Source organism: Muscardinus avellanarius (assembly GCF_963383645.1).
Source record: "Muscardinus avellanarius genome assembly, chromosome: 7".
Lineage (NCBI taxonomy): Eukaryota > Metazoa > Chordata > Mammalia > Rodentia > Gliridae > Muscardinus > Muscardinus avellanarius.
Genome location: NC_137793.1, coordinates 1,287,751 through 1,313,205, shown reverse-complemented (window position 1 = coordinate 1,313,205; position 25,455 = coordinate 1,287,751). Strand labels below are relative to the sequence as shown.

At 57.3% G+C, this 25,455-nt stretch overlaps 1 protein-coding gene across 1 annotated transcript in view; it reads right to left on the bottom strand.

Annotated features, from left to right (window-relative positions):
* Window positions 1–25,455, bottom strand: part of COL23A1 (collagen type XXIII alpha 1 chain) — a gene marked incomplete at both ends in the record, with an annotated part of 214,377 nt that overhangs the window by 48,528 nt on the left and 140,394 nt on the right. Inside the window, one exon of the mRNA XM_080699352.1 lies at window positions 1,254–1,298. Coding sequence (XP_080555478.1) covers window positions 1,254–1,298 — 45 coding nt within the window. The remainder of the gene's footprint in view (window positions 1–1,253; window positions 1,299–25,455) is intronic.

Genomic DNA, 25,455 nt, shown 5'->3' with positions numbered 1-25,455 from the left:
AAGTACTAGGATTATAGGTGGTGCCATCATGCCCAGCTTGTACTTTTAATTAATTAATTATTTTGTGGCACTAGGGGTTGGACCTAGGGGAATTCTACTTCCAAGTTACACCCCAGCCCCATTTTATTTTTGTTTTATAATAGGGTCTCACTAGGTTGATGAGAGCCTCACTACTTGCTGAAGCTGTCCTTGAACCTGTGATCCTCCTGTCTCAGCCTCCCAAGTACTAGTTCAATTTTTCAATTTTTTCAACTAGCCCGGCTAGTTTCAATTTTTTGAGCTGCCTCCGTGCTGTTTTCCATGATGGGTGACTAATTTCCATCCCTCAGCCGTGGGCCAGGGCTCCCGGGTCTCCAGGTGGTGCCAGCACGCGTTGCCCCTGGCCTTTGGGTTGCAGCCAGGCTCCCCGGGTGAGGGTGTGGCTAGCTCAGGCGTTACGAGCGGCCTTTTCCTGGTGGTTAGCCGCGGACCGTTTTCCCCTGTGCTGACTGCCCTCTGTCTGTCTTCTTTTGAGAACAGTCTCCTTGGGTCTATTGCCCATTTTCCAGTGCGTTTCCTGGAAGCTGACACATTTCCTACTTTGTCCTTATAGAAGGGCCCGCGCATTCCTCAAGTCCTCCCAGAACGGATGTCAGGGAGCTTACAGTAAGAGGCTATAAAGCCTTTTACGAGGGAAGAAAATCGGAGCTGCGTGGTGAAGCGTATCTGGTAGGATGGGTGGGTGGGGTGTTGAGACGCTAAGTTCAGACTAAAGGAAGCTCTGGTGGCTGGACACAAAGCAACTTCCCACTTCGCATGTGGGGGCAGAGAGAGGGTCTGAGGGCGCTTCCCACCGTGAGCTCACGGAGCCAGCTGGAGCGCCTCTGGATGGGACGGGACCCTGCACCCACACTGAGCAGAACCAGGAGCCCGCGTCCGCCCCCGGGGGCAGATTGTGCGCTGGACTCCTGGGGCTGCTTTCAGGGGTCCCTCTGCCTCACGCCAGCCCTCCTGCCGAGGTTCATCATTGATTTGTTTCCCAAGCATTTACGGGCAGGCGCTGGAGGCCTGGGGAGTCAGCCTCGGCCAGAGGGTCAGCGGAGGCACCGTGGCCTCTCGGGACAGTGGCTGGCATTGAAAGGGGACAAAGTCCTGTGCCAGGGCCCAGGGGCATGACTAAAGGTGGGTAGCGGGTGCCCGGTGCCTTTAGCCAGGTCCCGGCCCATGGTGGGCTTCCAAGCCCAGACTCAGAAAGTAAGGGACGTGGCACTCACCAGGGTCGCCTCTTCGTCCAGGTTTGCCACGGCGTCCAGGGGCACCTAGACAGGAAAGCAAGGGTGGAGAGGTGAGAGAGAAGCCAGCGGGCTTGGGCACAGCGCGACTAACCCTGCCAGCACCCGCCCACCTGTGCCAGCCCAGCGTCCTGGAGCAGCCTGTGCCTCGGAGAGGGAAGCCTGCGCTCCTCCGGGCCCCCATCCCTGCTGGCCACTGCGGCCCTCGGCTCTCCCCTCCTCGCTCCGAAGGTCAGCCTCACTTATACGTCAGCAGGTCCTTCCCAGCCACACAGCCCCACTTCCCAAAGAGTGGGAGGCAGAACACCGCGGTGAAACGCGCAGCCCTGTTTACGGCCCACAGTCCACGGGAGCCATATTATGGATCCAGCCTAGCTGTCCGTCCAAGATGGATGGATAAAGAAAGGTGCTCTAGCCGGGTGTGGTGGCGCACGCTTGTAATCCCCGTGCTAGGGAGGCAGAGACAGGAGGATCGCACAGGTTCAAAGCCTGCCAAGCTGGCTTAAGAGACCCTGTTTCCAAATAAAAATAAAGTATAAAATAGGTCTGGGAGTGTAGCCCAGAAGTAGAAGGGCTTCCGGGAACCCCAGTACCACACACACACACACAAAAAGGTGGTCTACACACACAGTGGGATTCGACTCAGCCATAAAGAACAAACATGTATCGGGATGGAACTAGGATATTGTGCTAAGTGGGACCGGCCAGGCTCAGAGTCCAGGCTTGAACGTCTGTTCTCACAGGTGGATGCCATAGGAGACAAAGGGGGCTCCGGGGAACCGTGGGGGGGCGGAGGGTCCGGAAGCAGCAGCTCAACAACTCTACTTAAGCGTGAAGGCTGCACTATCCGTCTCGCGAGATCTCACTTGCACGCGCAGGGAGGGGGCGGGGCCGGGGATGGGGAACGCCAAGGGCTGCGTGCCCGTGCGCGGCCACTTTGAACTCACCCTGAGGTACAGTTACTATGCACCAATAAAAGTATAAAAACTCAGAAACCGAAATGAAATAAGATTAAGTCCCAGATACTTTTGAGGCAGCGGAGAGTTTACAGCCACGCAGCTTCGGACGTGTGAGCCAAATACGGCCGGGAGGGAGGAGTTTCCTTACAGAAGTCCTGACAAACGCTCTCTAGCCTTCCCTGAAATAAAACGGCAAAGCAGACGTAATACGGACCCATAAAGACGCCATCATGGCACTTCACACGTGTAATCCAGTCATCGCTGGCACCATGCCACCCACCGACCGCCCTGCCCCTACTGGGAACATCCAGTACTGCCCAGGGAGCTGCTTATACGTGTGTTGTACTCACTGCAGTCGGGCTGAGGCCTGCGGTCAGGAGGCTGAACACGACTTAAGGTTTAAGGCATGGCATGCCTAGCCAGGCGCAGTGTGCACAGCCGTCATCCCTATACTTGAGAGGCTGAGACAGAAAGACCGCAGGTTCACGGCTAGCCTCAGCAACCTAGGAGACCCTGTTTCCAAATAAAAAATAAACAGGGCTGGGGGGTAGCTCAGAGGTAGAATATCTCTAGATTCAATCCCTAGCACCATTAAAGAAAATAGGGCACAAACAAACAGATATGCAAAACAACAAAACAACGACAGGGTGTCTTGTGGGCCTGGGTGTTGAGGGCGGAAGTCCAGGCCCTGACACAGCCTTGATTACCGCCGTCTTCCACACAGACCTTGAATGTGGAGTTGCTGGAAGCACCCAGGGGCCATGTTGACTTGGCCAGGATTCTGGCCCCCATAACAAACAGCTCCCCATGCCTGCAGGAGAGATCCAGCTTATGCATCGCCTGCAGGGGGGATGCCTCCAGCACAGGATCCACGGTGCCCACGTGCCCTCCTGACACCCTACCTGGGTGTCTTGCCAATGGCTCCGGCCATCGTGGCCAAAACACCCATCTTCCTCTCCTGCCTGGCATGTGGGTGGGGCAGCCCGGCCCTGGCGACCTCGTAAACTAGCCCGCAGAAGGACTATGCTGGTGAGCGGGGCTGGCCAGCATGCTGGCGGCCTCTCCTCTGTGGACACATCTGTCTTCAGAGTGAGCGCGGTGTGGGGGCAGAAGCCCGTCAGTGCGGGGCATCGCGCCCCTCTGCTTGGAGGAAGGAGACCCAGGTTTCAGTCACGGAGTATCTGGGCTCCTGCCAGGCTGGCCACCCTGGGCTCAGGCCGCGGCGTGGGACACGGAGGAGCAGGCCGCAAGTGGGCTCAGCTTTGACCTAAAGCTGAAATGGTTCCCTGCTTTTCTGCCGGCCATCACCGGGCACAGCTGCAAACCCTCTGTCTGGCTAACTGGAGCCAGATCCGCCTTTGCCGAGGCGGCTGAGCGGGCGGATTGGTTGGGGTGGCTCTCCTGGGTGGCATGTCAGGCGGCGGCTGAGGGAGAGCAAGGCCAGCAGGGCGGATGTGCCGCATCTCCGGGCCTGGAGCTGGGTGGGGCTGCCGGTCACCGAACCTACAGGCCGTTGGGGATGCGGGGCTGGAGGGCCGGCGTGAGTCCCCATGAGAGAGCCCAGGTGGAGAGAGAGAAAGAGGCGGCTTGTGGCTGCTCCGGCACTGAGCTAACACGAGGGCTGAAGGCTTCCATGGGCCGGGCCTTGCAAACGGACAGCTGGTCTACCCTCACTCGAGGCTCCTACACCAAGGCTCTACCACCGGGGGCAACGCGGCCAAACTCAAGGTCCTCTCCCAGTCACCTGCCTTGCCCGAGCGCAGGCAACCCACGTAGCGAGCCAGGTGCCACCTGGCCATCTGGCGTGTTGCCCTTCCTCCACTTCCAGCCTGGACCCCTCCTCATGGGCATCGGGGGAGCGCTCCCCCAGCGCCTGGGCTCCACTGCTCGCAGGGCCATGCTCAAACCCTCCTGCTAACAGCGATGAGCCCACAGCTGTGCTGTCTGCCTCTCACGCAGCTCTGAGGCCCAGCTCCCCGCACGGAGAGGCCCTTCATTCTGCGTTGGCCTGAAGCACACTGCCCGGCCTCTCAGGAGAGCCGGGCCAGCGTGCCTGCGGCAGCACGGTACCTCCAAGCATCCAGACCAGGCCCTGTGCCAGCCTTCTGCTTATTGGTCCTCCGTCCCCCTCCGCAGGAAAGAGAGCATCCTGTGGCCGCCACCGACTGTGACACAAAGGCACTTGTGGCCGGGCGTGGTGGCGCACGCTTGCAATCCCAGCACTGGGGAGGCCGAGACAGGAGGATTGCAGGTTTGTGGCCAGCCTCAGCTACTTAGTGAGGCCTTTTGTTACTCAATGAGATCCTATTACAAAATAAAGAATAATTTATTTTTTTGTTTTATTTTGAAACAAGATCTTACTAGGTTGCCGAGAGTCTCGCTACATAGCTGAGGCTGTCTCAGCCTCCCAAGTACTGGGATGGCAGGTGCGCCACCAGTCCTGGCTGGTGATTAGGTTTTGAGGGCTTTGCCCCTGAATGGGTTAATCTGTTAGAGCAGAAGTGCTTTGTTAGAAGGGAGTCTGGCCCCAGGCCCCAGTCTCTGTCCCCTCCCTGTCTTCCATGTCCCCCCTCCCCTCTGGGATCTCTCTCCCTGTCTTGCTCCCCCTCTGGCCCCTCTGCTTCTCACCCCTCTCAGGATAGCACAGCACACGCCCTCGTAGCTGCAGGACCTGGACCTTGGAGTCTCCAGACCCCAGAGCCCTAAGAGGTCCCTCTGCTCAGCAGCCCGTCTCAGTCTCAGGCATTCTGTGGGAGCACGGAGTGGACAAAGACACCCAGTAATGGGCGTGTCTCAGCCCCATCGCAGAGAACTGCAAATACAGAGGAGGAAGACCAGCGGGTGGGGACGCACGTCTGGAATCTTAATACTCGGAGGCCGAGACAGGAGGATTGCAGGTTCGCGGCCAGCCTCAGCAACTTAGCGAGACTTTCCGCAGCTTAGTGGGACCTGTTTCCATAAAAAAATATGGCTGGGCGTGTAGCTTGGACAATGTCCCTGGGATCAATGTCCAACATCAGGGAAAAAAAAAAAAAAGAGAGAGAGAGAGGGCGCAGCCCCTCAGGCTGACCCCCAGAAACACTGCGGCCCTCCCCTCCCACGGGGCCCAAGAAGGGCACAGGGGTCAGGGCAGCCAGCAGGCCGGACAGGAAGTGGGGGACTCCAGAAAGGGGCCGTGTTCCTGTGTTCCCGAGGGAGGGCTAAGGGGTTAGCCAGGACAAACGGTAGCAAAGGAAGGCTGTGGCCATTGGGCGATGGGGGTGCCGGGCGCCCAGTCAGGCTGTGGGACCGCGGGGGGGCTCCGTGGGTTGGTGTGGGGCGGCTGGCGGCTCCCCTGCGTGCACTGAGGTGCAGGGCCTGGGGCTCCGGAGGCCCCAGCTCGCAGGCCCCTCCCTCCGGGGCCCTCACCTCCCGGGATTCCTGCCGGGGAGCAGGCTCCAGAGAGGCCCACATAAACCAGCACGCCCCAAAGATGTCAAATTCCGCAACCCTCCATTCACCCCGAAGCCGTAATCACTGACACATGGCCATGTGCTCCTCCAAACCTAACGAAGGCCAGGAGTTATTGCCTTCAGAGAATGAAAAGCTTTGTCTTTCAACTTAAAAGACCACTGATGGGAACTTTGATTTTCATGAGAATTCCTGACAACCCGCCTGCAAAATCCAGAAGGTTCTAGATGGATGGGTCCCAGAGCCTGTGCACGCCAGGCACGTGGTACGCCACTGAGCGGCCGCCAGCCTCCCTCAGGGTCGGACACACAGCCATGGTGGGTGTCTGTGGGGTACCGCCGCATGGCACTGCCCGCCACACGGCGCAGTGAGCAGACGCGCGGGCAGCTGGCATGTCCTTCAGTCAAACATGGATCCCTTCTTCCTGTTGGGAAACTTGAAATCCCCCCTATTGTAGAAGGCCCCTGGGCTCCATCCCCAGTGCCACCAAGAAAAAGAGAAATAAAATCCCCTCTATTTGCTATTAGGAAATATTCGATTAGTTTTGTCAACCATAGCCCCCTGCTGTTACAGAGCCTTGAAGCTCTTCCTGCAGGGACGGGCGGTGCAGTGGTAGAGATGGGCCGAGCGTGTGCAAGGCCTGAGTTCAATCCCCAGCGCCAAAGAAAGCAGAGAGAGGAATTATTTTTCTATTCAACGTCACCCCTTTACCCTCTGACCGCCCTGACTTTTATCTACTACCCACTGACCTTTACCCCTTACCCAGTAACTGCCCTCTGACCCTAACCACTACCCACTGACCTTTACCCTTTACCCTCTGCCCTTTATCTACTCCTCACTGACTTTTACCCTTTATCCTCTGACTACCCACTGACCTTTACCCCTTATCTACTGACTGCCCTCTGGCCTTTATCCACTGCCCACTGACCTTTACCCCCTACCCACTGACTGCCCTCTGACCTGCCAGGCGGTGTTCCCGGCCCCTCTACCCTCCCTGGAGCCTGGCTTCCTGAGGGTGCAGCTCCTGTCTGCTGGTGTGGGGCCTGACACCCAGCTTGGTTCTAAGTGTTCAGAGCATGCAAGGACTCTGTTCTGGAACATTCTGGGAGCTGACATGGTGCCCCCCCCAAGCTGGCCAGTGTCCAGCCTGCTGAGCAGAGCCTTTGTGAATTGGGAAGAAGGGGGCATGTCGTCAGCCACGTGCGGCCAGCCAGGCCTGGATGACCTCACAGAATTCTCTGAGCAGATCCGTGAGGCGGGGACTCCAGGATGAGGCTCTGAGTGGGGAAGGGCTGCCGAGGTCGCCGGCCAGTGGAGGCCACAGCCTGCGCCCCTCTGCTGCCCGCTCCGATGGGGTCCCAGTCCATGGAAGACGCTCTGCCATGCAGCTCTGCGAACAGGAGCTTTAGGGGCACTGAGCGGCTGGGAGGAAAGACTCGGGGCCTGGCCGCCCCCAGATCCTGGCCTGTGAGGCAGAGATGTCCACTGCTTTTTTCAAATATACTTGGAAGCAGCTTCAACGTTTATTTAGAAGGAACTTTAAAATGAGTGAGAGAGAGCTAGGGGACCTTGGGAACAACTCCCCGGCTCAGGACCACGCGCCGTGGACACCGGGCCATCTGTCCACGCGGCGGGCGGCTCCCAGCTCAGCCGCGCTCTCCTTAGCCTCCCATGAGGCCGTCCGCGCTGCCCTGCCTCTGAGGCTCTGTCTTGGACTTTCTTTCCCATCTCTGATCCGTGTTCCCGCACCCAGTCACTATTTATCCATTTCTCCCACCATAAAAAATAAACAAAAAGGCAGTGTTTACTCTGTGGTGAATGAATGGTTTTATTCATCCAGGCAAGCAAATAGCCATCGCCACCCACTGGCCCGTCCATCCATCGTCCGTCGTCCATCCAGTAGTTACTAATCTTAGCTCATTCATTTCCTTTTTGATGTAGTACTCAGTACTTAGTACTGAGATGGAACCCAGCGCCCCCTGTGCTAGACGAGTGCTCCACCACTGCGGAAAATCTCCAGCCCTTTGTTTTTATTTATTTACTGTGGTACTGGGGATTGAACCAGTGGTGCCCTACCACTGAGCTGTACCTCTAGCCCTTTTTATTTATTTTATTTTGAAACTGCCTAAAACCTTTTATCCTCCTGTCTTAGCCTCCCAAGTACTGGAATTATAAGGTAGGGGCCACAGCACCTGGCAATGAGCCTTTTATGTAGGCATATGCGGTGCTGGGATGGACCCAGGGGCGTCCTACCTCTGAGCTACCCCAGGTCAATTTTATTTTTGCTTTAAGTGGTTGTTGCTGTGAATCTCGGCACTTGCTGGGCTATCGCTGAACCTGTGACCTCCTGAACGGCCTCCCGGTGACTGGGATTGCAGGTGTGCACCACCACCCCCGGCTGCCCTTTAGTTTTTTAATTTCATTTTGAGATAGGGCCTGGCTAAGTTGCCTGAGCTGACATTGAAATTGCAACCCTCCTGCCTCAGCCTCCCACGTTGCTGAGATTACTCATGTGCTACCCTACCTGACTCCATCCTTTTGGCCACCTATCTATCCATCTCTCCAGTAGTCAGTCCACCCGTCTGTCCAACAACCCACTCTGTGCCGGTGCTGGAGCTGGTGCTGGGATACTCAAGTGCGTGGCAGAGGTGTGGCGGGGCCAGGAAGGGGCCGTCGAGGTGAGGAGGCCCCCGGGTACACGTGGGGCTCGAGGGTTGACCAGATGCCTGGGCCGAGAGTTGTGCCAGCCAGCCAGGGTAGAGCAGGGGACAGGACGGGGCTGAGGCAGGCCAGTGAGAACCAGGGCCAGCTCAGGCTTCAGCCTGCCCAGCAGGCCCCTGTGCCCGCAGCCGCCCCTGGTTTCACACGTCGGCTGCGTTTTCTGCTCACCCCCACCCCACCAAACCAGCCTGCCAGGCCGTGGCCAAACTCATTTCCGAATTCGCGGAACACATTTCTTCCCTGGTGGAAACTCGCGTATTTGATTTCTTCTGTGGACGACCCAGCAAGATGGAGATCTGCTATTTGACTCTCGATTCCCCAGAGCTGGCTTCTGTTTCTTAGACCCAGTTCCCGCTGCGTCCCAGCCAGATCGGAGCCCCAATCCTGAGCCCGACCTGCCAGGCCCCAGGGTCCACAGCCAGCAAGGGGGAGCTAGCCCACAGCCCCCAAAAAATACTCTGCCAGGGCAGGCCCTCCGTACGCGGAGCAGAGTGAGACCGGAGGAACGGAGCGCCTAACTCACCTCGCCTCCCGCCCGCCATCTCTACACACAGGATGGGCGGGTCTCAGTGCTCGCTCCCCAGGGCTCTCGGCCTGTGGGACCCAGAAGCCAGAGTGGACAGCCCTCAGAGGCAAGGGCTGTGTAGCTTCCCCTGGCTGGCCAGGCCCCAGAGGAGAGGTGTCCAGGCAGACGGGTGCTGCTGGCGGGCCTTTCCGGGATCCCGGGACCCTGTCCCTCCCTGTGACGGAGTGTGGAGGAAGAATACCCCTGGGTTCAATTCCTAGTACCAAAAAAAAAAAAAAAAAAAAAGTAATGACATCCCAAGTCCCACTAGCAGAGGGGCCCTGCGGCCGGCACGCCCGCTCCCTGTGGCTGCGGTGCTGGCCGGGCCTGGAAGCCTGGGCGCCGCTGTGTATCGGAGCAGCTTCTGCAAGACGGAAAGGCCACTTCTGATTTATCCCGCACAGATGGCCACCAAGTGCAGCTGTGGAGAGCGGGGCTGGAGCAGGCGGCCCAGCGCGGCCCGCCCGGCCCTGCGGGTCCCCGCAGTCTCCCCACCAGTAACTGGGCAGACCCAGCAGGGCACCTGCCTTCTCATTGTTGTGAGGCTGGCGGGGACCTGGCTTAGCAAGCTCTGAGCACAGCTGAGGCCCGGCACTTGGCAACCATAAAAATAAAAACAGCACTTATAACCCCAGCATTTGGGAGGCTGAGACAGGAGGATCGTGGTTCGCGGACAGCCTCAGCTATTTAGTGAGGCCCTTTGCAATTCAGTCAGACTCTGTTTCAAAAATTAAGAATAAAAAATGGGGCTGGGTATACCTTGGAGTTAGAATGCGTCCGGGTTCTGTCCCCAGAACCTCAAAAAAAAAAAAAAAAAGAAGCAGCAGCTATGTGCTCTGTCTCCTGGGGGCTGTGAGGTGCTGTGTGGCTCCTGTCCTGCAGGGGCATCCTGGCCATGCGCCCTCGGAGCAGATGGTGGTGTCCCGGGCCGGGTCCCGGGTCCACTGCCCCAGGGAAGAGGCTGGACCTCAGCCACTCCATGTTGGGCAGAGGGACGTCTGTGTGATGTTGCATCTTTTGGTCCCAGCTGTTATCGCCTGCTGGGCAGGAGCTCAGCCTAGTCCCCAAGCTGGCAGAGGTGCCCTCTGAATTCCACAGGGAGAACAAAGAGTTCTGAAATAGTACCGCAGCTGTGCCGACCGGCAGCCCGCGGCCAGTGGGCAGGGCCAGGCCGGGGGAAGGCACGCGAAAGCCCAGCAGAGCCGCCTGGCCGGAGGGGTGGGCATGGCTGCCAGGCAGTGGTGAGCAGTCACTGCCAGGGACCACCCTGGGCTCTGGGGCCCGCGGGAGTCCGGGAGGCCGGGAGGGCGTGCTGGCTTCTCTCTGGCCAGTGCCCATCAGTTCTGGGCACGGGAGCCTGCTAGAGCATGAGCTTGGTGCACAGTGGGTGGCTCTCAGGTCTCTTGGGTGACCTCCCAGACACTGGGGCTGTGCCCGTCCCCCGGAGCTTGTGGTCAATGGCCAGTGGCGGCTGCTCCCAACCGCAAGAGGGCCCCCTCCGTGGATGGCAAAGGTCCTGCTTTCCGATCACTAGGAGATAGGTGCGGTCGCCATGCCTCCAATCAGAGGTCTGAGCGAGGCGGGTGGGATGGAGCTGGGGCTCGGAGCGTCCAGTTTTGCTGGTGAGGACCGTGTGACTCTGAGCCAGCAGCTTCCGGGTCTGGCAGCCGTGCCTTGGCAGGTGGGGTCAGAGGCGTGGCGTGGGAGCCGGTCCTGGAAGCCTGGTCCTCCTGGAAGCCTCGTCCTCCTGGAAGCCTCGTCCTCCTGGAAGCCTGGTCCTCCGGGGCTTTGGGTATCTTCATCACCTCCCCTCCTTCTGGCCAATATAGCTGCAGTGGGTCATTATCTGCAACTATAACCTGACAAATTCCTTCAGTGGCTCCCGGGCAGGGCTTCAGACTCCACTGCCTACAGGAATGAACAGGTTACCCCGATAAAAGAGACACACTCATTTGGCAGGAAGCTGCCCTGTTGATCCGTGTTGGACTCTCAGTGGGGACGCGGTTCAGAGTGGCCTTTCTCTATAGAAGAAGAGACACTGCGCATGCAGTGGGCGGCGGCGAGGGCGCTCAGCCCCAGGGCCGGAGAGGCCGTGGGAGCAGCGGGGCCGCGGCACACTGGAGACAGCTTTCCTTATCTAAAGGGGCGGCCGTGCACACACAGTCGCCACCCCAGTATCTGCAGAGGATTGCTTCCAGGGCCTTCCCTCTCAGATGCCAAGTCTTCTTGGTACGCAAGTCTCTTATGTGGAATGTGTGGTGGCCAGGTGTGGTAGGCATGGCCCTGATCCTAGTACTTGGGAGGCTGAGACAGGGGGATCACAGGTTCCAGCCAGCCTCGGCAACTTAGTGAGGCCCTCAGCCTTTTAGCAAGACTTTGTTTCAAAAATAAAAAATAAGGTAGGGCTGGGGGTGTAGCTCAGAGGTAGAATGCCCTGGGTTTAACCCCGAGTCTGTCTGTCTGTCTGTCCCTCCCACACAACACACTCTCACATACACGTTGTAGTTTTGGCATAAAGCCTATGTACACCCTCTCGGATACCGTCAATCATTTCTAGATTTCCTGACGTACCTAATACACAGTAAGAGCCACGTGAGTAGTTGTTACACTGTGTCCTTCAGGGAACAAGGTCAAGAGAAGGGTCTGTGCGTGTTCAGTACAGATCGGACCGCTGCGGGCCTCACCCAACAGCCTGTGATCCCCGACTGGCTGAATCTTCTGACGAGGAAGCTGGGGTTATGGACGGCTGACTGTAGTTACAACTGGATATTTTCAGATCTTTTCTTTTTTTTTTTGCAAGAGAAGCCAGAATTGGTTTTTTATGGGAAACATCCCTTCTTTTAAATTGTTGACTCATGTCTTTCAACCCCCCGAGGCCCACACCTCGAGCTTGGGCTGGGCAGGCGCTGCCCTTCATGACCATAGCCCAGGGTTCGGGCACTCTATGAGGACGGCCTGTAGAGCCTTCGCACGCACGCAGGAGGACGGCCGCTTTAGAGGAATCCTGGGCCGTGGCTGGCCCTCGGTGGAGCAGGCTGCTCCTGGGGCCTCGGAGGACGTGCATCCTGATGCAACGCAGGTGTGGGGTGAGTTTAGGAACCCGGGGGGGGGGGGCGCGCTTCTCCTCCTGCCTCGGTGGCCTGGCCGGGCAGGAGAGTCTCTGCGGGGCAGCTGGCTTCGCTGCCCAGGGAGCGTGGCCAGTCCTCCTGCTCCTGCGCTGGGGCTGTGTTCTCCGGGGAGCACTCTCTCTTTCCCTGGGGTGTAGCTGGGAGCTGCTGGGCTTGTCCCTGGTCCTCTATCCCAGGCCTTGGGGGCACCTGGAGCCTGGTTATCATTTGGCCCCTGAGGGGAAGGCGTGGCTCCCAGCCTGCGGTGCCCTTGGTGGACTTCAGGAGGTGAGGCTGAGTGGGAGGAGGGAGGCCAAGGACCAGGCCCTGCCCCCTCTCTCTGGGGCTGCCATGGGGTGGATGGGCCTCCCCACAATCCAAGCCCTGGGCCAAGTGACCAGACTCACACCTCCAAAACCATGAGCCCAACAGGCCTTTCTTCTTTACTGTGACTCTCTGGTCCCGTGGTGGGAGGCCGCCAGGGCCCCAGGCTGCAGCCCTCTTTTTTTTTTTTTTTTTTTTTTTTAGCTGCAACAGAGATTTCTTTATTTCCTCTGGATCAGCACAGTAACAACATCCCCAAGGACACATAAACCTCTATACAAAACAGAGATCAGCCCTGATATCTTTCCTCTGTATAGCAGCATACCACTCGTGGGTGCTGATGGGCAGGATAACACAACGCGCCCTCGGTTCCCCTGCGCCCGCCTCCCCGTGGACGCGCCCTCTGTCTCCCCCTATTCTTTTGGATACCAGGGATTGAACTTGGGGTTTGCCTCAGAGCTCCACCCCCAGCCTTTTTATTTTAAAGCATGGTCTTTTTCTTTTCTTTTCTCTTCTCCTTTTTCTTTCTTTTCTTGTGGTACTGAAGATGGAACCCAGGGGCATTCTACCTTTGAGCTACATCCCAGTCCTATTTTTATTCTTGATTTTGAAACAGGGTTGCACTGGCTTGCAAAGGGCCTCACTAGTTGTAGCCGAGGCTGGCCTTGGACTGCGATCCTCCTGTCTCAGCCTCCCGAGCGCCGGGCTGACAAGCGGCTGCAGCAGGGCCTCGCTCGGGGTCTAGTGAGGGCCTCGCTAGGCGGCCTGCAGTTGAGATCCTCTCGTCTCAGCCTCTCGAGTACTGGGGTCCCAGGCGCGCGCCCCCAGCCCCGGCTTCCCCTCACACTGCTAAAGCTCCCGTCCCCGCCCAGCACCGTGCTGGCATGTCTGCCGTCACAGAGCAGCCTCACAGGGCCTGTGTGAGGTCGGCCTCGTTGCTATCCTAAGGACAGAGAAGCCAAGCACTAAGGTTTGGGTCTGAAACATCCCTTAAACATGCCTGTTGTGAAAGCTTGGTCCCCAACGCAGAGAGGCCCCAGGCGAGGGACCGGATCGTGGCCCATCACTGATCCACTGATGGGAGGCGGCCCCTGGGGGCGTGTCCTTTGCAAAAAATCTCCAGTGATCTGCTGTTTGCTTTGCTGGATCTGCTGGAGCCTGGCTCCATCACCAACGCGGCCGGCCACGTTTGCCCCTGCGTGGCTTTGTCTAACCCTCCACGGCGGGCTAGCCGGGAAGCAGAAGCCCCGGCGGCATGCGTAGACTAAGCCAATGCCCAGAGAGGTTCCGAGTTCTGGTGCTCTGAAGAGGGTAAAATGAGGTCGGGGCCTGGTTCAGACTGGCAGCGCTGGACGTTCAATACCATCCCAAAGAATCCAGCTGTTCCTCACAGAGCGAAACAGAGTGCCCATGTGACCCAGCAATTAAACTCCTAGATCTGTCCCCGAAAGAACCCAAAACAAGTACGCAAAGAAATACGTGTACGTGAACGTTCAGAGCGGCACTCTTCACAACAGCCAAAAGACGGAAACAACCAGATGCCTACCAGTGCCGGAGGGACACACCCATGTGGTATATCTATATAATGGAATACTATTCAGCCACAAAAAGGAATGAGGTGCCGATAAAACATGGGCAAATCTACACGACACAGTGCTAAGGAGTTAAGCCAGCAGGCCACTTATTCCATGGTTATTACAGGTTCCATGTCTACGGGTGCGTAGGACAGGCAGACCACAGAGACCACAGACTGGCGCGTCCAGGAGAGCGGCGGGAGCAGAGCGGCTGTTGATGGGCGTGGGCCGTCCTCTTGGTTCCAACAGTGTTTTGGAACCAAATATGGGTGGAGGCTGTCTGGCCTTCTGAAAGCACTAAACCCCACTCAACAGTCCAACTGCACAGGTTAATTTCACTTCAATGATAATAATAAAAAAAGAATTCAGCTAATATAAATAGTTCAGCTGGCATCTGGCAGAGGAGTCTGTTTCATCTCTGAGTTAGTGGTGTTTTTAAAAATAGACAAAAATTAAAATGAGGAAAACCTGGCTATCGAGAGGATAGAAGTTTAAAAAAGTCAGCAAAGACTCCCAGTGCACACAGGCTGCCGCTCCCAGCCCTCTGCTCACCATCAGCGCGCAGGTCAAGGGCGGGAATTTGATCCTGCAAAGCTTCCGCGCTGGGCCTCCCGGTCTTCCCTGCTGCTCCCTGCGGCCCTTCCGGTGGAGTGCCGAGCCACCTGCCCGGTGCCCTGTGCCCGGCCGGGCTGGAGCAGACCCCAGGCAGAGGGCTAAGGAGCCGCAGCTTCTGCCCCAGGACGCCGCCGGGCCCCAGGAAGGGGCGGGAGTCCCATCACAGCCCATGCGTCTGGCTCAGCCCTTCCTGGCTCTGGCCTCTGACGGCAAGGTCCAGATGTCACCTCTCTCAGTTTAAGATTAAGCCATAAACTGGACAGAATTCAAACACGTGAGGCCCTCCGAGGGCTGCGGCTGGCAGGCTTCCTGTGGATCCGAGGGACAGGGAGGTGTGGATAGGTACATCCTCCCACAGCCCAGCCCCAGTTTTGGGGTGCTGCGGCTGGGGGGGGGGCCTTGCAGGAGCAAGGGAGCACACCGGGAGACTGCCTGCAGACCGTCTCCCCAGGTGGCCTGCCTGTAGGCTGGCATTCTTAACTGTGACTGTCTACACCTACAGCCCTGCTAGGGGTGCCAAGGGCTCCCGATGCCACACACCTCTCAGGACACCTGGGCCAAGGATGGGGCCAATCTCCGAGCCCGAGTCCCAGCAGACCCAGAGGTCGCAGTGCAATACAGGCCTGGGAGCACGCAGATGCCCAGGCGGGCGCAGAGGGACCCGTTCTGCCCTGTCTGCCCACATCACCAGAACGCAGGGGCACCTGGCAGGCAGGGGCCCCACCTGGCTGAGGTCATTCTGGAACACCCTTGAGGACCCCTTGCAGGGTGCTCCTCTCAGAGCCAGGGATGTCTCGGCTCTTCCGCTGGTCCCCATGGAGAAGGGAGCACTTTGTGGAGACCATGCGAAATGGGGGTTTCTCGAGAGGAAACCCGTAGCCCAAGCCGAATTGCCTTCAGGTGCAGGCTGTCAGGGTCACTACCCGAGTGTCACCAGAGCCAAGTGCCCGTCAGTTGCAAACTATTTTCTCCCAGAGTCCACGCGATCTGCCAGAAAAGAGGTGCAGGTCACCCCTAGGGCCCTGGCCAGCCTTGATGTCCAGTAGAGGCCTTCAGGTCACTGCTCGAGAGTCACCCAAGCCACGTGCCCTCAGATGCACTCTGCCTTCTCTCAGGGCCAACACGACCTGTGAGAGAGAGAACAGCTCCCCAAAAGGGGAGGGGTCCCAAGAGGGAAAGTCCCAAATTGCTGTCCGATCAGACAAAGGCCTGACAGCTTGCAAGTCCACTTTTGGTTAGGGTGACTTTTGGGAATTCTGGGAAGCAGCTCTCAGGATTTGCATAGGGTATTTGCAAGTCCTTTGAAGGGTCTCCTTTCAGGAATGTCAGACTTGCTCGGTGGGTTTGTTGATTAGTAAACAGATGGCTTTGTGAAGCTCTGGCCTTCTTATCTCAGCCTTTGGAGTTTCAGGTATTTGTCACCCCTCAGGAAACTCAGGAAATTAACTTTTTTTCTACCGAGGCCTTTTCCCTATCTGCCTATTTCCTTTTTATCTCCTCACATGCACACCCCCATCCCCAGGGGATTCATTTAGGGCCCCTCCCATACCGACCCATCCCATACCGACCCATCCCATACCGAAATCCTTGGAGGAGCCTCAAGTTCCCTTATGTAAACAGCACAGTGCCAGGTATGTGCACTTCCAATTAACATCTAATTAGCCGGGCATGGTGGCGCACATCTGTCTATGATTCCAGTATTTGGAAGGCTGAGACAGGAGGAGCGCAGATTCACAGCTAGCTCCAGCTACTTAGTGAGGTCCTCAGTGACTTAGTGAGACTCTTTCAAAATTGAAAAAAAAAAAGCCTGATGTGGTGGCACATGCTTGTAACGCCAGCATTTGGGAGGTTGAGACAGGAGGATTGCGGTTCGAGGACAGCCTCAGCTACGTAGGCCTTTTGCAATTCAGTGAGACCCTGTTTCAAAAAATAAAAGGACTAAGCCGGGCGTGGTGGCGCTCACTTGTAATCCCTGCGCTTGGGAGGCTGAGACAGGAGGATCGCACAGGTTCGAAGCCAGCCTCAGCTACTTAGTGAGGCTCTCAGCAACTTAGTGAGACCCTGTTTCCAAATAAAGTATAAAATAGGTCTGGGAGGATAGCCCGGAGGTAGAAAGCCTCTGGGTTCTATCCCTAGTACCACGATAAATAAATAAATTTAAAAAATAAAAGGACTAAAAAAAAGTAGGACTGGGGGTGTAGCTCAGAGGTACAATGCCCTGGGTTCCACCCCTAGTACTGCAAAGCCAGCTCAAGGCCTTCCCATCTGACACCCCGCCTTGCACAGGGTCTTGTGGGGAGAGCCTCAAGGAGGCTGCCTCCTCCCACTGCACTGACAGCCAGGACTGCGACCCTACAAGCCACCGCATCCAAGCAGAAGCCTGGGAGGTGTACTCTGCCTAGCTCCAGAAGCCCGTGCCCTGTCCACCTGTCCATCTGTCCGTCTGTCTGTCTGTCTGTCCGGCGAGTCTAGGAGCAGCTCGTGGTGGGCCCGGGAGGCCTCACCAGTTTCTCTGTCCAGCGAGGCCTCTGGGGACTGGTGAGGAGGAAACTGTTTCCACGGCCCCATCTGGTTTGTATTAGGAGATTTCCATGCTTGGACTTTGCTTTTTTTTTTTCCTTCTTCTTTTTTCTTATCTTCCCAAGGTAAAAACCAACAGAGTTTCAGGGCCAGAGAAATGACAGGGGACACAGGCAGCCAGTGGGGCTGGGGCACCGGCTGAAAGATTGACCGCAGCGGGGAGGAGCCCCCGGCCCGCAGGCCCCGGGCGGTGCCCTGGGAATCAGGGCGCTCATACCCCAGCCAGGCAGTGACAGCGAGGCTGTGGCCGGCTTCCTTTCTCACATTATTAAAGTCACGGTGGACTCGCAGCTGAGAGGGGGCGGGCCCGGCCAGCCCTCCCCAGGGCAGTGCCACCATGCCTCGCCAAGCCAGGCTGCCGGCCCCTGATGGAGCGCAGGCTTGACTTCCCTGCTGGTCTGGCTGGCCCTGCGGAGGCAGCCCCGAAGACCAAGCACCGGCTCAACGCGCCTGAGCCCCCGACATGCTCAGCAGCGCGGCTTCGAGGGCCACCGTTCCCCAGGGCACGCCAAGGCCTGACCTCCGGCCACGCAGACGCCTAGCAACCGGCCTCGGTTAGGAGCGGGGGAATGAGCCAGTGGCCAGCTCTGGACACGGGTGAGGACCCAGCCGAGACAAGTCAGCAGGCGTGGGGTGCTGCTGCCATCCGGTCCTGAGAGGCCGAGACAGGAGCATGGCCGGGCCCAGCCAGCCAAGCCAGCTGTTCAGAAAGACCCAATTTCAGATGAAATATAAAACAGGGCTGCGGGTGCAGCTGTGCCTGGGTGCCACCCCGGCACAGGCGGATTGCTGTGGCTGAGCCCACTCAGCCTGTGGGACCTTGCCATGGCGGACCACACGGGTGCCAGGCAGGGGCATGCATGCACTCCCTCGCCCGGCCCGGGGCTCCGTGTGGTGGACACCCCTACGCTGCTATTGCCAAGAAGTAAAAAGACTTCGAGAACTTCTGTGACTTGACCCAGTTGGAACAGGTGTAAACTGCACGATGGCACTTGGGAGCGAGACAGAGACAGAGACAGAGAGCGAGAGAGGAAGAGAGAAGAGAAGGGAGAGAGAGACTGAATGACCACCTCTGAAATTAGCAAGATGGAAAGGGGTAAAGCACATCTTACAAATAAAAGCAGGGGCCGCCAGGTTGGCAAGGACGTCCGCCCAGGCACGGAAAGGGAGGAGAGAAGAGATGAGACCGGACCCTGTGACCTCGTACGCACTCTCTGAGGCTGGCCTCCGACCTGCGATCCTCCCATCTTGGCCTCCCGAGCCCTGGGATTGCAGGTGTGTGATCGCGCTGTTCCCTTTGACTCCCCAGGGACACGTGGAAAGGGGGGGTGGCACACCCAGCCAAGAGAGAAGTCGCATCCATTCCTCGTGGCGTAACAGACAAGCAATGTTTTCAGAGCTGCATTCTGTTGAGGAAGTCGGAATGCAATGGCCTCGCCGTGCCCCAGGAATCAGCATGGGATGGGATCACGGTCCCTCCTCCCCACCTCGAATACTCAAGAAGGAGATTGAGGAAGATGAGAACCGTTTGTGAGGCTCCAGGCCAGCCGCTCGCTCTGCAGAGCACTAAAGGGGGATGGAGGCCGCGTCTGTGGAGGAAGCTGTGGTGTGCTCTGCCGTCCGTAGGACGCTCTGATCTGGCAGCCCCACTCGCGGGAGCGGGCCCTCAGACCACTTGCACATGTGCGTGAGAGCTCGCTGTACGGGGAGCCTCTGTGGCGCTGCACTTAATGGAAGGAGACTGGAAGCCGCCCGGTGCCCAGGCGCGGGAGATCGGGGCAAATCACAACATTTGCATGCTTTAACCCTACGTGGCCTCCAGAGAGAGCGGGGCGGAATGAAGCCATAAAAGAACTCAAAGGGGCCATAAATCTCTTTTATAATCTCTGATTTGAGGAGGCCCTTTTATATATGACAAACCCTCAGCAGCTATAAAACAGAGGACTGATATATGTGCATACATTAACCTTTTTTTTTGGCATGACCTAAAAAAAGCCTCTATTAAAACAACAACAGAAAACCCAAAAGTAGCCAGAGGAAAAGTATGACTGTGAGAAAATATCTCCACGTCATGAAAATCTCCTTACAGCATTCCTACAATAAAAACCAGGAATGATCCGACAGGAAAATGAACCGAGAATACAAGCGGCCATTGCCTGGAAAGAAACAGACGTTTCTTTGAAACATGAACAAAATGTTCACCCTTAGAAAAGAACTGCAAATTAAACCTCCCCGAGAGCCTGCTTCTCATCTCTTAGAAGGAAATAGTAACGACAATCCCTGCTGCAGACGACGAGCAGCCCACAGCGGCCCAGAGACGACCTCGGCGCTGCGCGGGGAGCCGAGCGGGGTGCGCACCTGTCGCCAAGCTCCTCGGGAGGCGGGGCAGGAGGGGCCCAAGCGCCAGCCCGGCCGGGCAACCTAGTAAGACAACTGTGGCAGGGTGAGATACCAAGGGCTGGGGTGCGGCTGCGTGGTAGAGCGCCCCGGCTTCACTCCGCAGTGAGTTATAACGGAGCCGATGAATGCCTGTCGCCTGGTATTTTTTTTTTACTATCATTTTGTACCATCTGGATCTCAAATTGTATTTCCGATTAAAAATAGTACCGTGAATACTTGGGAGACAGAGACAGGAGGACCACAGGGTGGAGGCCAGCCTCAGCAGAGACCCTCAACAATAGATCCTGTTTGAAAATAAAACAAGCCGGGCGTGGTGGGCACACTTGTCATCCCAGCATTCGGGAGGCTGAGACTGGAGGTCACGGTTCGTGGACAGCCTCAGCTACTTAGTGAGGCTCTGTTTCAAAATAAAGAATAAAAAATAGGGCAGGGGGTGTACCTCGGAGGTCAAATGCCCCTGGGTTCCACCCCCAGACCTGCAAAAAAAAAAAAAAAAAGTAAAACAAAAAGGTTTGGAAGGTGTAGTTTGGAGGTAGAGTGCTTCTGGGGTCAATCCCCAGTACTAATCAGTTGAAGGTATGGTCCACCCTCCTGGTAGGGCGGCCCCGCGTCCTGCCCACCCACACACCTGGAGGCGTAGGTCCCTGTGGGTGCCTCATGCTTGTCCCAGAAGCGGGGTACTGGGTTGTTGGTGGAGGGACATTGCCATGGAGCTCTCTAGCTGCGGGTGCCGCCAGAGGACGGAAGGCGAGGCCCCAGCCACAGCGACACGTGGCTGCTGACCTAGCACACGATGCCAGTTTGCACACTCACAGCCCAGTGCTCCTTCCCCCAGGCTGCCCTCTGCTCTGCAGACACTGAGAGCACGTGGGGCACACCCAGCACCTGCCGAGCGAGGGCCCCAGGGCCCCGCTCCTCTTCTGCTCCTCGCCTCTCAGAGCAAGCAGTGCCTCTCCCAGTCCTCAGCACACTGGGCATCAGCATTCACCGCCCGCTCACTCTGCAGTGTTGACCTCCGAACATTCCTGCCGGGCCTGCGGACGCCCACACTGAGCCCAAGGCTCCCAGTCAAGGTCCCGCTTCCCAGGAAAAGCATGGGGAGGGAGCTGTGTGAGCTAGGACCTCTGGGAGAGTGGCACGGGGTCAGGGTTCCAGGCAGAGGAGAGCACCATGGCTTCTGCCCAGCCTCTTCCCGCAGAAGGAGGAGTGTCCATCCGTTCATAAGTACCCATCTACCCCGTTATCCACACACTCAGTCATATAGCCATCCACCCACCCACCCATTCATCCATCCATACATCCACCCACCCACCCATCCACCCACCCATCCATACATCCATCCATCCATCCACCCATCCATCCACCCGTCCATCCACCCACCCAGTCATCCATCCAGGAATCCCCCCACCCTCCCACCCACCTTTATCCAGCATCTCCATGCAGTCAAGCCTGTGCTGGTAACACAAAGGCGTGGGAGACTGGCTGCACTCATCAATTTCATGGTCGTGGGGTCAAATTCTGGTTTCTCCATCATGGCCTTTTAACTTGACTCTGCTTGGTGCTCATGCCAGGGAACTCACTACTCGTTAGGGACACCTAACCCTTCATGGGACCTAACGTCTCACGGGACACCCGAGCCCTTCACCCCTTTAATTTCCTAGTAGAGGAAGCTGGGGCCCGGGGGTGACGCGCTGAGCGGCACGTCAAGCGGCGGCAGGGGGCTCCTGGCTCCGGGCTGCTCCCTCCAGCCAGAGCTCTCTGAGCTGTGGCACGTGGCCTGCGGCTGCTGCGTGGGACACAAAAGATCAAATTCATAAGAGGCGAACGTGGCTGACCCAAACTGCAAACCTCTATTTGGCCTCTCAAAGGCAAAACATACTGACGGCTGACTCTGTAGGCTGAGAGCCAGAGAAAGTCCATTGCCGTCTTTGTTTAACTGTTTTAAAGTTTGCTGCTTTCCCTCTGGGAAGACAGAAGTGTAGGGACCCCAGCTCAGAGCATCCTCAGACCTCACCGTCCACGGCAGCCAGGGCCCGGCGTGTGGGCTGGCCTTGGAGCACAGAGGCGGCCTGGCCTTCGTGCTGGGGAGCCCGGGAGCAGGGCAGGCTGGCGGCCCTGGGGAGCCTGGGTGTGGGGCGGGACGGCGGCCTGGGCACCTGTGCGTGCGCTTAACTCTCTGGCTCCGGATTCTCGTGCCCACCTCGCCAGACAACTCAAGAGGCAGTGTGTAAAACTGCCTAGCAGAGTCGGACACCAGCAAGTGCCCGGCAAAAGTTGGGCTGGGAATTGTTTTAAAAGAGAGCGAGTCCGGTGCAAGCGTCTTTGTGTTTTCTAGAGAGCAGGCCGCGAAGGGCGCCGAAGGCTGGCTTTCCCTGGGGCCTCTTCCTGTCGGCGGTGCTTTCAGCCTGTAACGGCGTCAAGCCCAGGTCCCCTTCCCGGCAGGAAATGACCTTGCCCCCCCCCCCCCCCCCCCGCCCAGGGACCCTCTGAAGGCCCTCAGTGAGTGACCTCCCCCTCAGGCTTCCGGGGGTGGCCGCGGTGGAGGAGGAGGGCGCTTTCTCTGCTTTGATAAAAGGGCCCTGCCCAGGGGCCAGCCTGCCTGCCACGCAGCTGGTGCCCCCACTCCCGCCCCCCAGCACGGGGCAGGCAGGTCAGGCCCCGGACCGGCCTTGCTGGGAACAGCACGCACTGGGGACTGGGAACTTTGAGGTCTTGACGGTCGCTGGGGAAGCCAGAGAGTTCCTTAAAGGGAAACAGATTTTGGAATTTTGTCTGAGTGGGACCAGGAGGGCAGGCGGTCTCCAGGGGAGCGGGCGAGGCCGGCCTCGACTGTGGGCTAGCCGGCCACCAGCATCCCCGCAGCTTCAAAGCGCCCCAGATATGAAGGGGCTTAGCCACCGGCCCCAGGTTTTGGCTTTTATTTTGCTTATTGTCATGGCAATTTTGAACTACGTGTACACATGTGTGTCTGTATAAACACGATATACCCCTACCCTATCTAATTTATTGTTTATTTTTTATGGTATTGGGGACTGAACCTAGGAGTATACTACCTCTGACCTACATCTCCAGCCGTCCATTCATTTCACTTATTTATTTATTTTTAATTCTGAGTATTGAACGAGGGACATGCTACTTCTGAGCTACACCCCCAGCCCTATTTTTTATTCTTTATTTTGAAACAGGGTCTCACTGAGTTGCAGAGGGCCTCAGTAGCTGAGGCTGGCTGCAACCCTGCGATCCTCCTGTCCCCAGCCTCCCAAGTACTGGGATTACAAGCGTGCCCACCATGTCTGGCTAGCCCTTTTAATTTTGTACTTTTTTTTTTTTTTTGGTGGTACTGGGGGTGGAACCCAGAGGCTTTCTACCTCTGGGCTATACTCCCAGACCTTTATTTTTTAAAAAATATATTTTATTTGGAAATAGGGTCTCACTAAGTTGCTGAAAGCCTCACTAAGTAGCTGAGGCTGGCTTCGAACCTGTGCGATCCTCCTGTCTCAGCCTCCGAAGCGCGGGGATTACAAGTGTGCGCCACCACGCCCGGCTTTTAATTTTGTACTTTTAAAACAGGGTCCTACTAAGTTTCTGAGGCTGGCCTTGAACCTGTGACCCTCATGTCTCAGCCTCTCACCCATGTCAAATTTAATCTATGTGTGTATGTATAAACCCAACAATAAATATGTATATATAATGCATAAAATATGTTTCTTTATAAAAGCTCTAGTGAGAAAAATTAAAAATGAAGGGAGAAAAATGATCCGCGATTCTGCCGCCTTTACAACACAACAGTTAACATTTTCTGTGTTCTGTATTTTGTGTCCCATCAGTCTGCCTTCCCGGCTGCGTCCCGGCCCCATCGCGCCGGCCCCACACCTGGGACTTGGGCTCAGCGCTGGACGCTGGCCCCCGTCGGGAGCCCTGGTCACTGCGGAGATAAGTGCTTCTGCTACATGGACGACAGTCTCCTGCAGACGAGTCGGTGAGCGCCAGCTGACTGCGGGGGTCCTGCGGGCTCTGGCGCCTGCGCGCCCCCACCCCTGGGCTCTTTCCACCACCTCATTCTGGAACTCTCTCTACAAACCACAAGCTGAAATAATACAGGCAGCCGCAGGGGCTGCCCAGGAAATACCGAGAGGGAGATAAAGGCTTCTGATGTTTATCCAGAGCCATCCCGCCTGCCTGGCTACAGACACCGGTGTTATAACAACACAGGGTTCCCAGCTCCAGCTGCCAGCTGATGTCATTGCCGTGTGGCGGGGACCGAGGTGGGCGCACACTGGGTGCCTCTTTCTCCAGCTGGGGAGGGTCTGGGGGTACCTCCTGTCCCTGCCTGGAGCCCGAGGGTTCCAGGTCCACCCTGCCCACAGGCCCGGGGCAGATTAGGGGCCCTGGAGGGGAAGGCCGGGAGCCGCTGGGTGTTTGCTGGGCCCCAGGCTGGAGCTCCAGCCGAGGGGGGCAGATCCCACCAAGTCCCAGACCAGGGCGGCCATGGGGGTTTTTGTCCAGGGTGGCTCTGAGTCCTGGCAGGCCACGCGAACCTCACCGGGGAGGGGCCCTGCCGGCCACCAGCACCCCAATTTCCCTCTGTACAACCAACTAACCTTCCTGCCGGCAGGCCCATGCTGGGCTAGGTGTGGGCCCTCCCACCCTCCCTGGCCAGCGGCAGGCGACTCGTCCTTCTGGCTTTAAAAGATGGACACGTCACTGGCTGGCCGCTTCTGCTGGAACCGCCAGAAAAGAGGCTCCTGAAGACACAGGAGGAGCGAGGCCAAAGCTTCGACGGTTCTAGCAGCTCCTGAAGAAGCCACCACAGGGCGGGGAAGACTGACGGGACCAGCCAGCCCCAGCCCCGGCCGCCAACGCCGTGCTCCCCCCTCTCTCCCTACCAAGGCAGTTTCGGGTTTTTTTTGTGTGTGTGTGGGTCTGGGGATGGAACCCAGGAACATTCTACCTCTGACCTACACCCCTATCCTATTTCTTATTCATTATTTTGAAACAGGGTCTCACTGAGTTGCAGAGGGCCTCACTAAGTAGCTGAGGCTGTCCTCAAACCGCGATCCTCCTGTCTCAGCCTCCCGAATGCTGGGATGACAAGCGTGCGCCACCACGCCCGGCCCTGTTAAGTGTTTCTGACGGGCTGCGACAGTCTTCTCCCGGGGGTCAGCATGGTTTTGAAGAGCCATCCAACGCAGCTCCCCACAGCTGCAGTTTATCCTGGCTTTACTGTTTCCAGTCTATTCTCTGATATAAGTACCGTCACCCTCCATCACAGGCGGATTTGGTGTTTGTTGAAAGCAGCTCAAGGGTTGGCCCACAGCTAGAGTGGACTGTCCAAAAGAAGGAACGGCCTGGCTTAGGCTGCTCACGTGTGTGTGTGTGTGTGTGTGTGTGTGTGTGTGTGTGTGTGTGTGACCAGAGACTGAACCCAGGGGCATTATACCTCTGAGCTACACCCTGACCCCTTTATTTTTAATTTAATTTTAATTTTAATTTTTTTTTTTTTTGGTTTTTTGCAGGTCTGGGGACGGAACCCAGGGGCATTTGACCTCCGAGCTACACCCCCTGCCCTGATTTTTATTCTTTATTTTGAAACTGGGTCTCACTAAGTTGCAGAGAGCCTCACTAAGTAGCTGAAGGTATCTGCAAAGGTATCTGCGATCCTCCAGTCTCAGCCTCCCAAATGTTGGGATTACAAGCGTGCGCCACCACATCCGGCTTATTTTTATTTTAAAATAGGCTGGGCGTGGTGGCGCACGCTTGTAATCCCCGTGCTTGGGAGGCAGAGACAGGAGGATCATGCAGGTTCGAAGCCAGCCGCGCGCACTGGCTTAGGAGACCCTGTTTCCAAATAAAAAATAATAAAAAAAAATAGGTCTAGGAGTGTAGCCT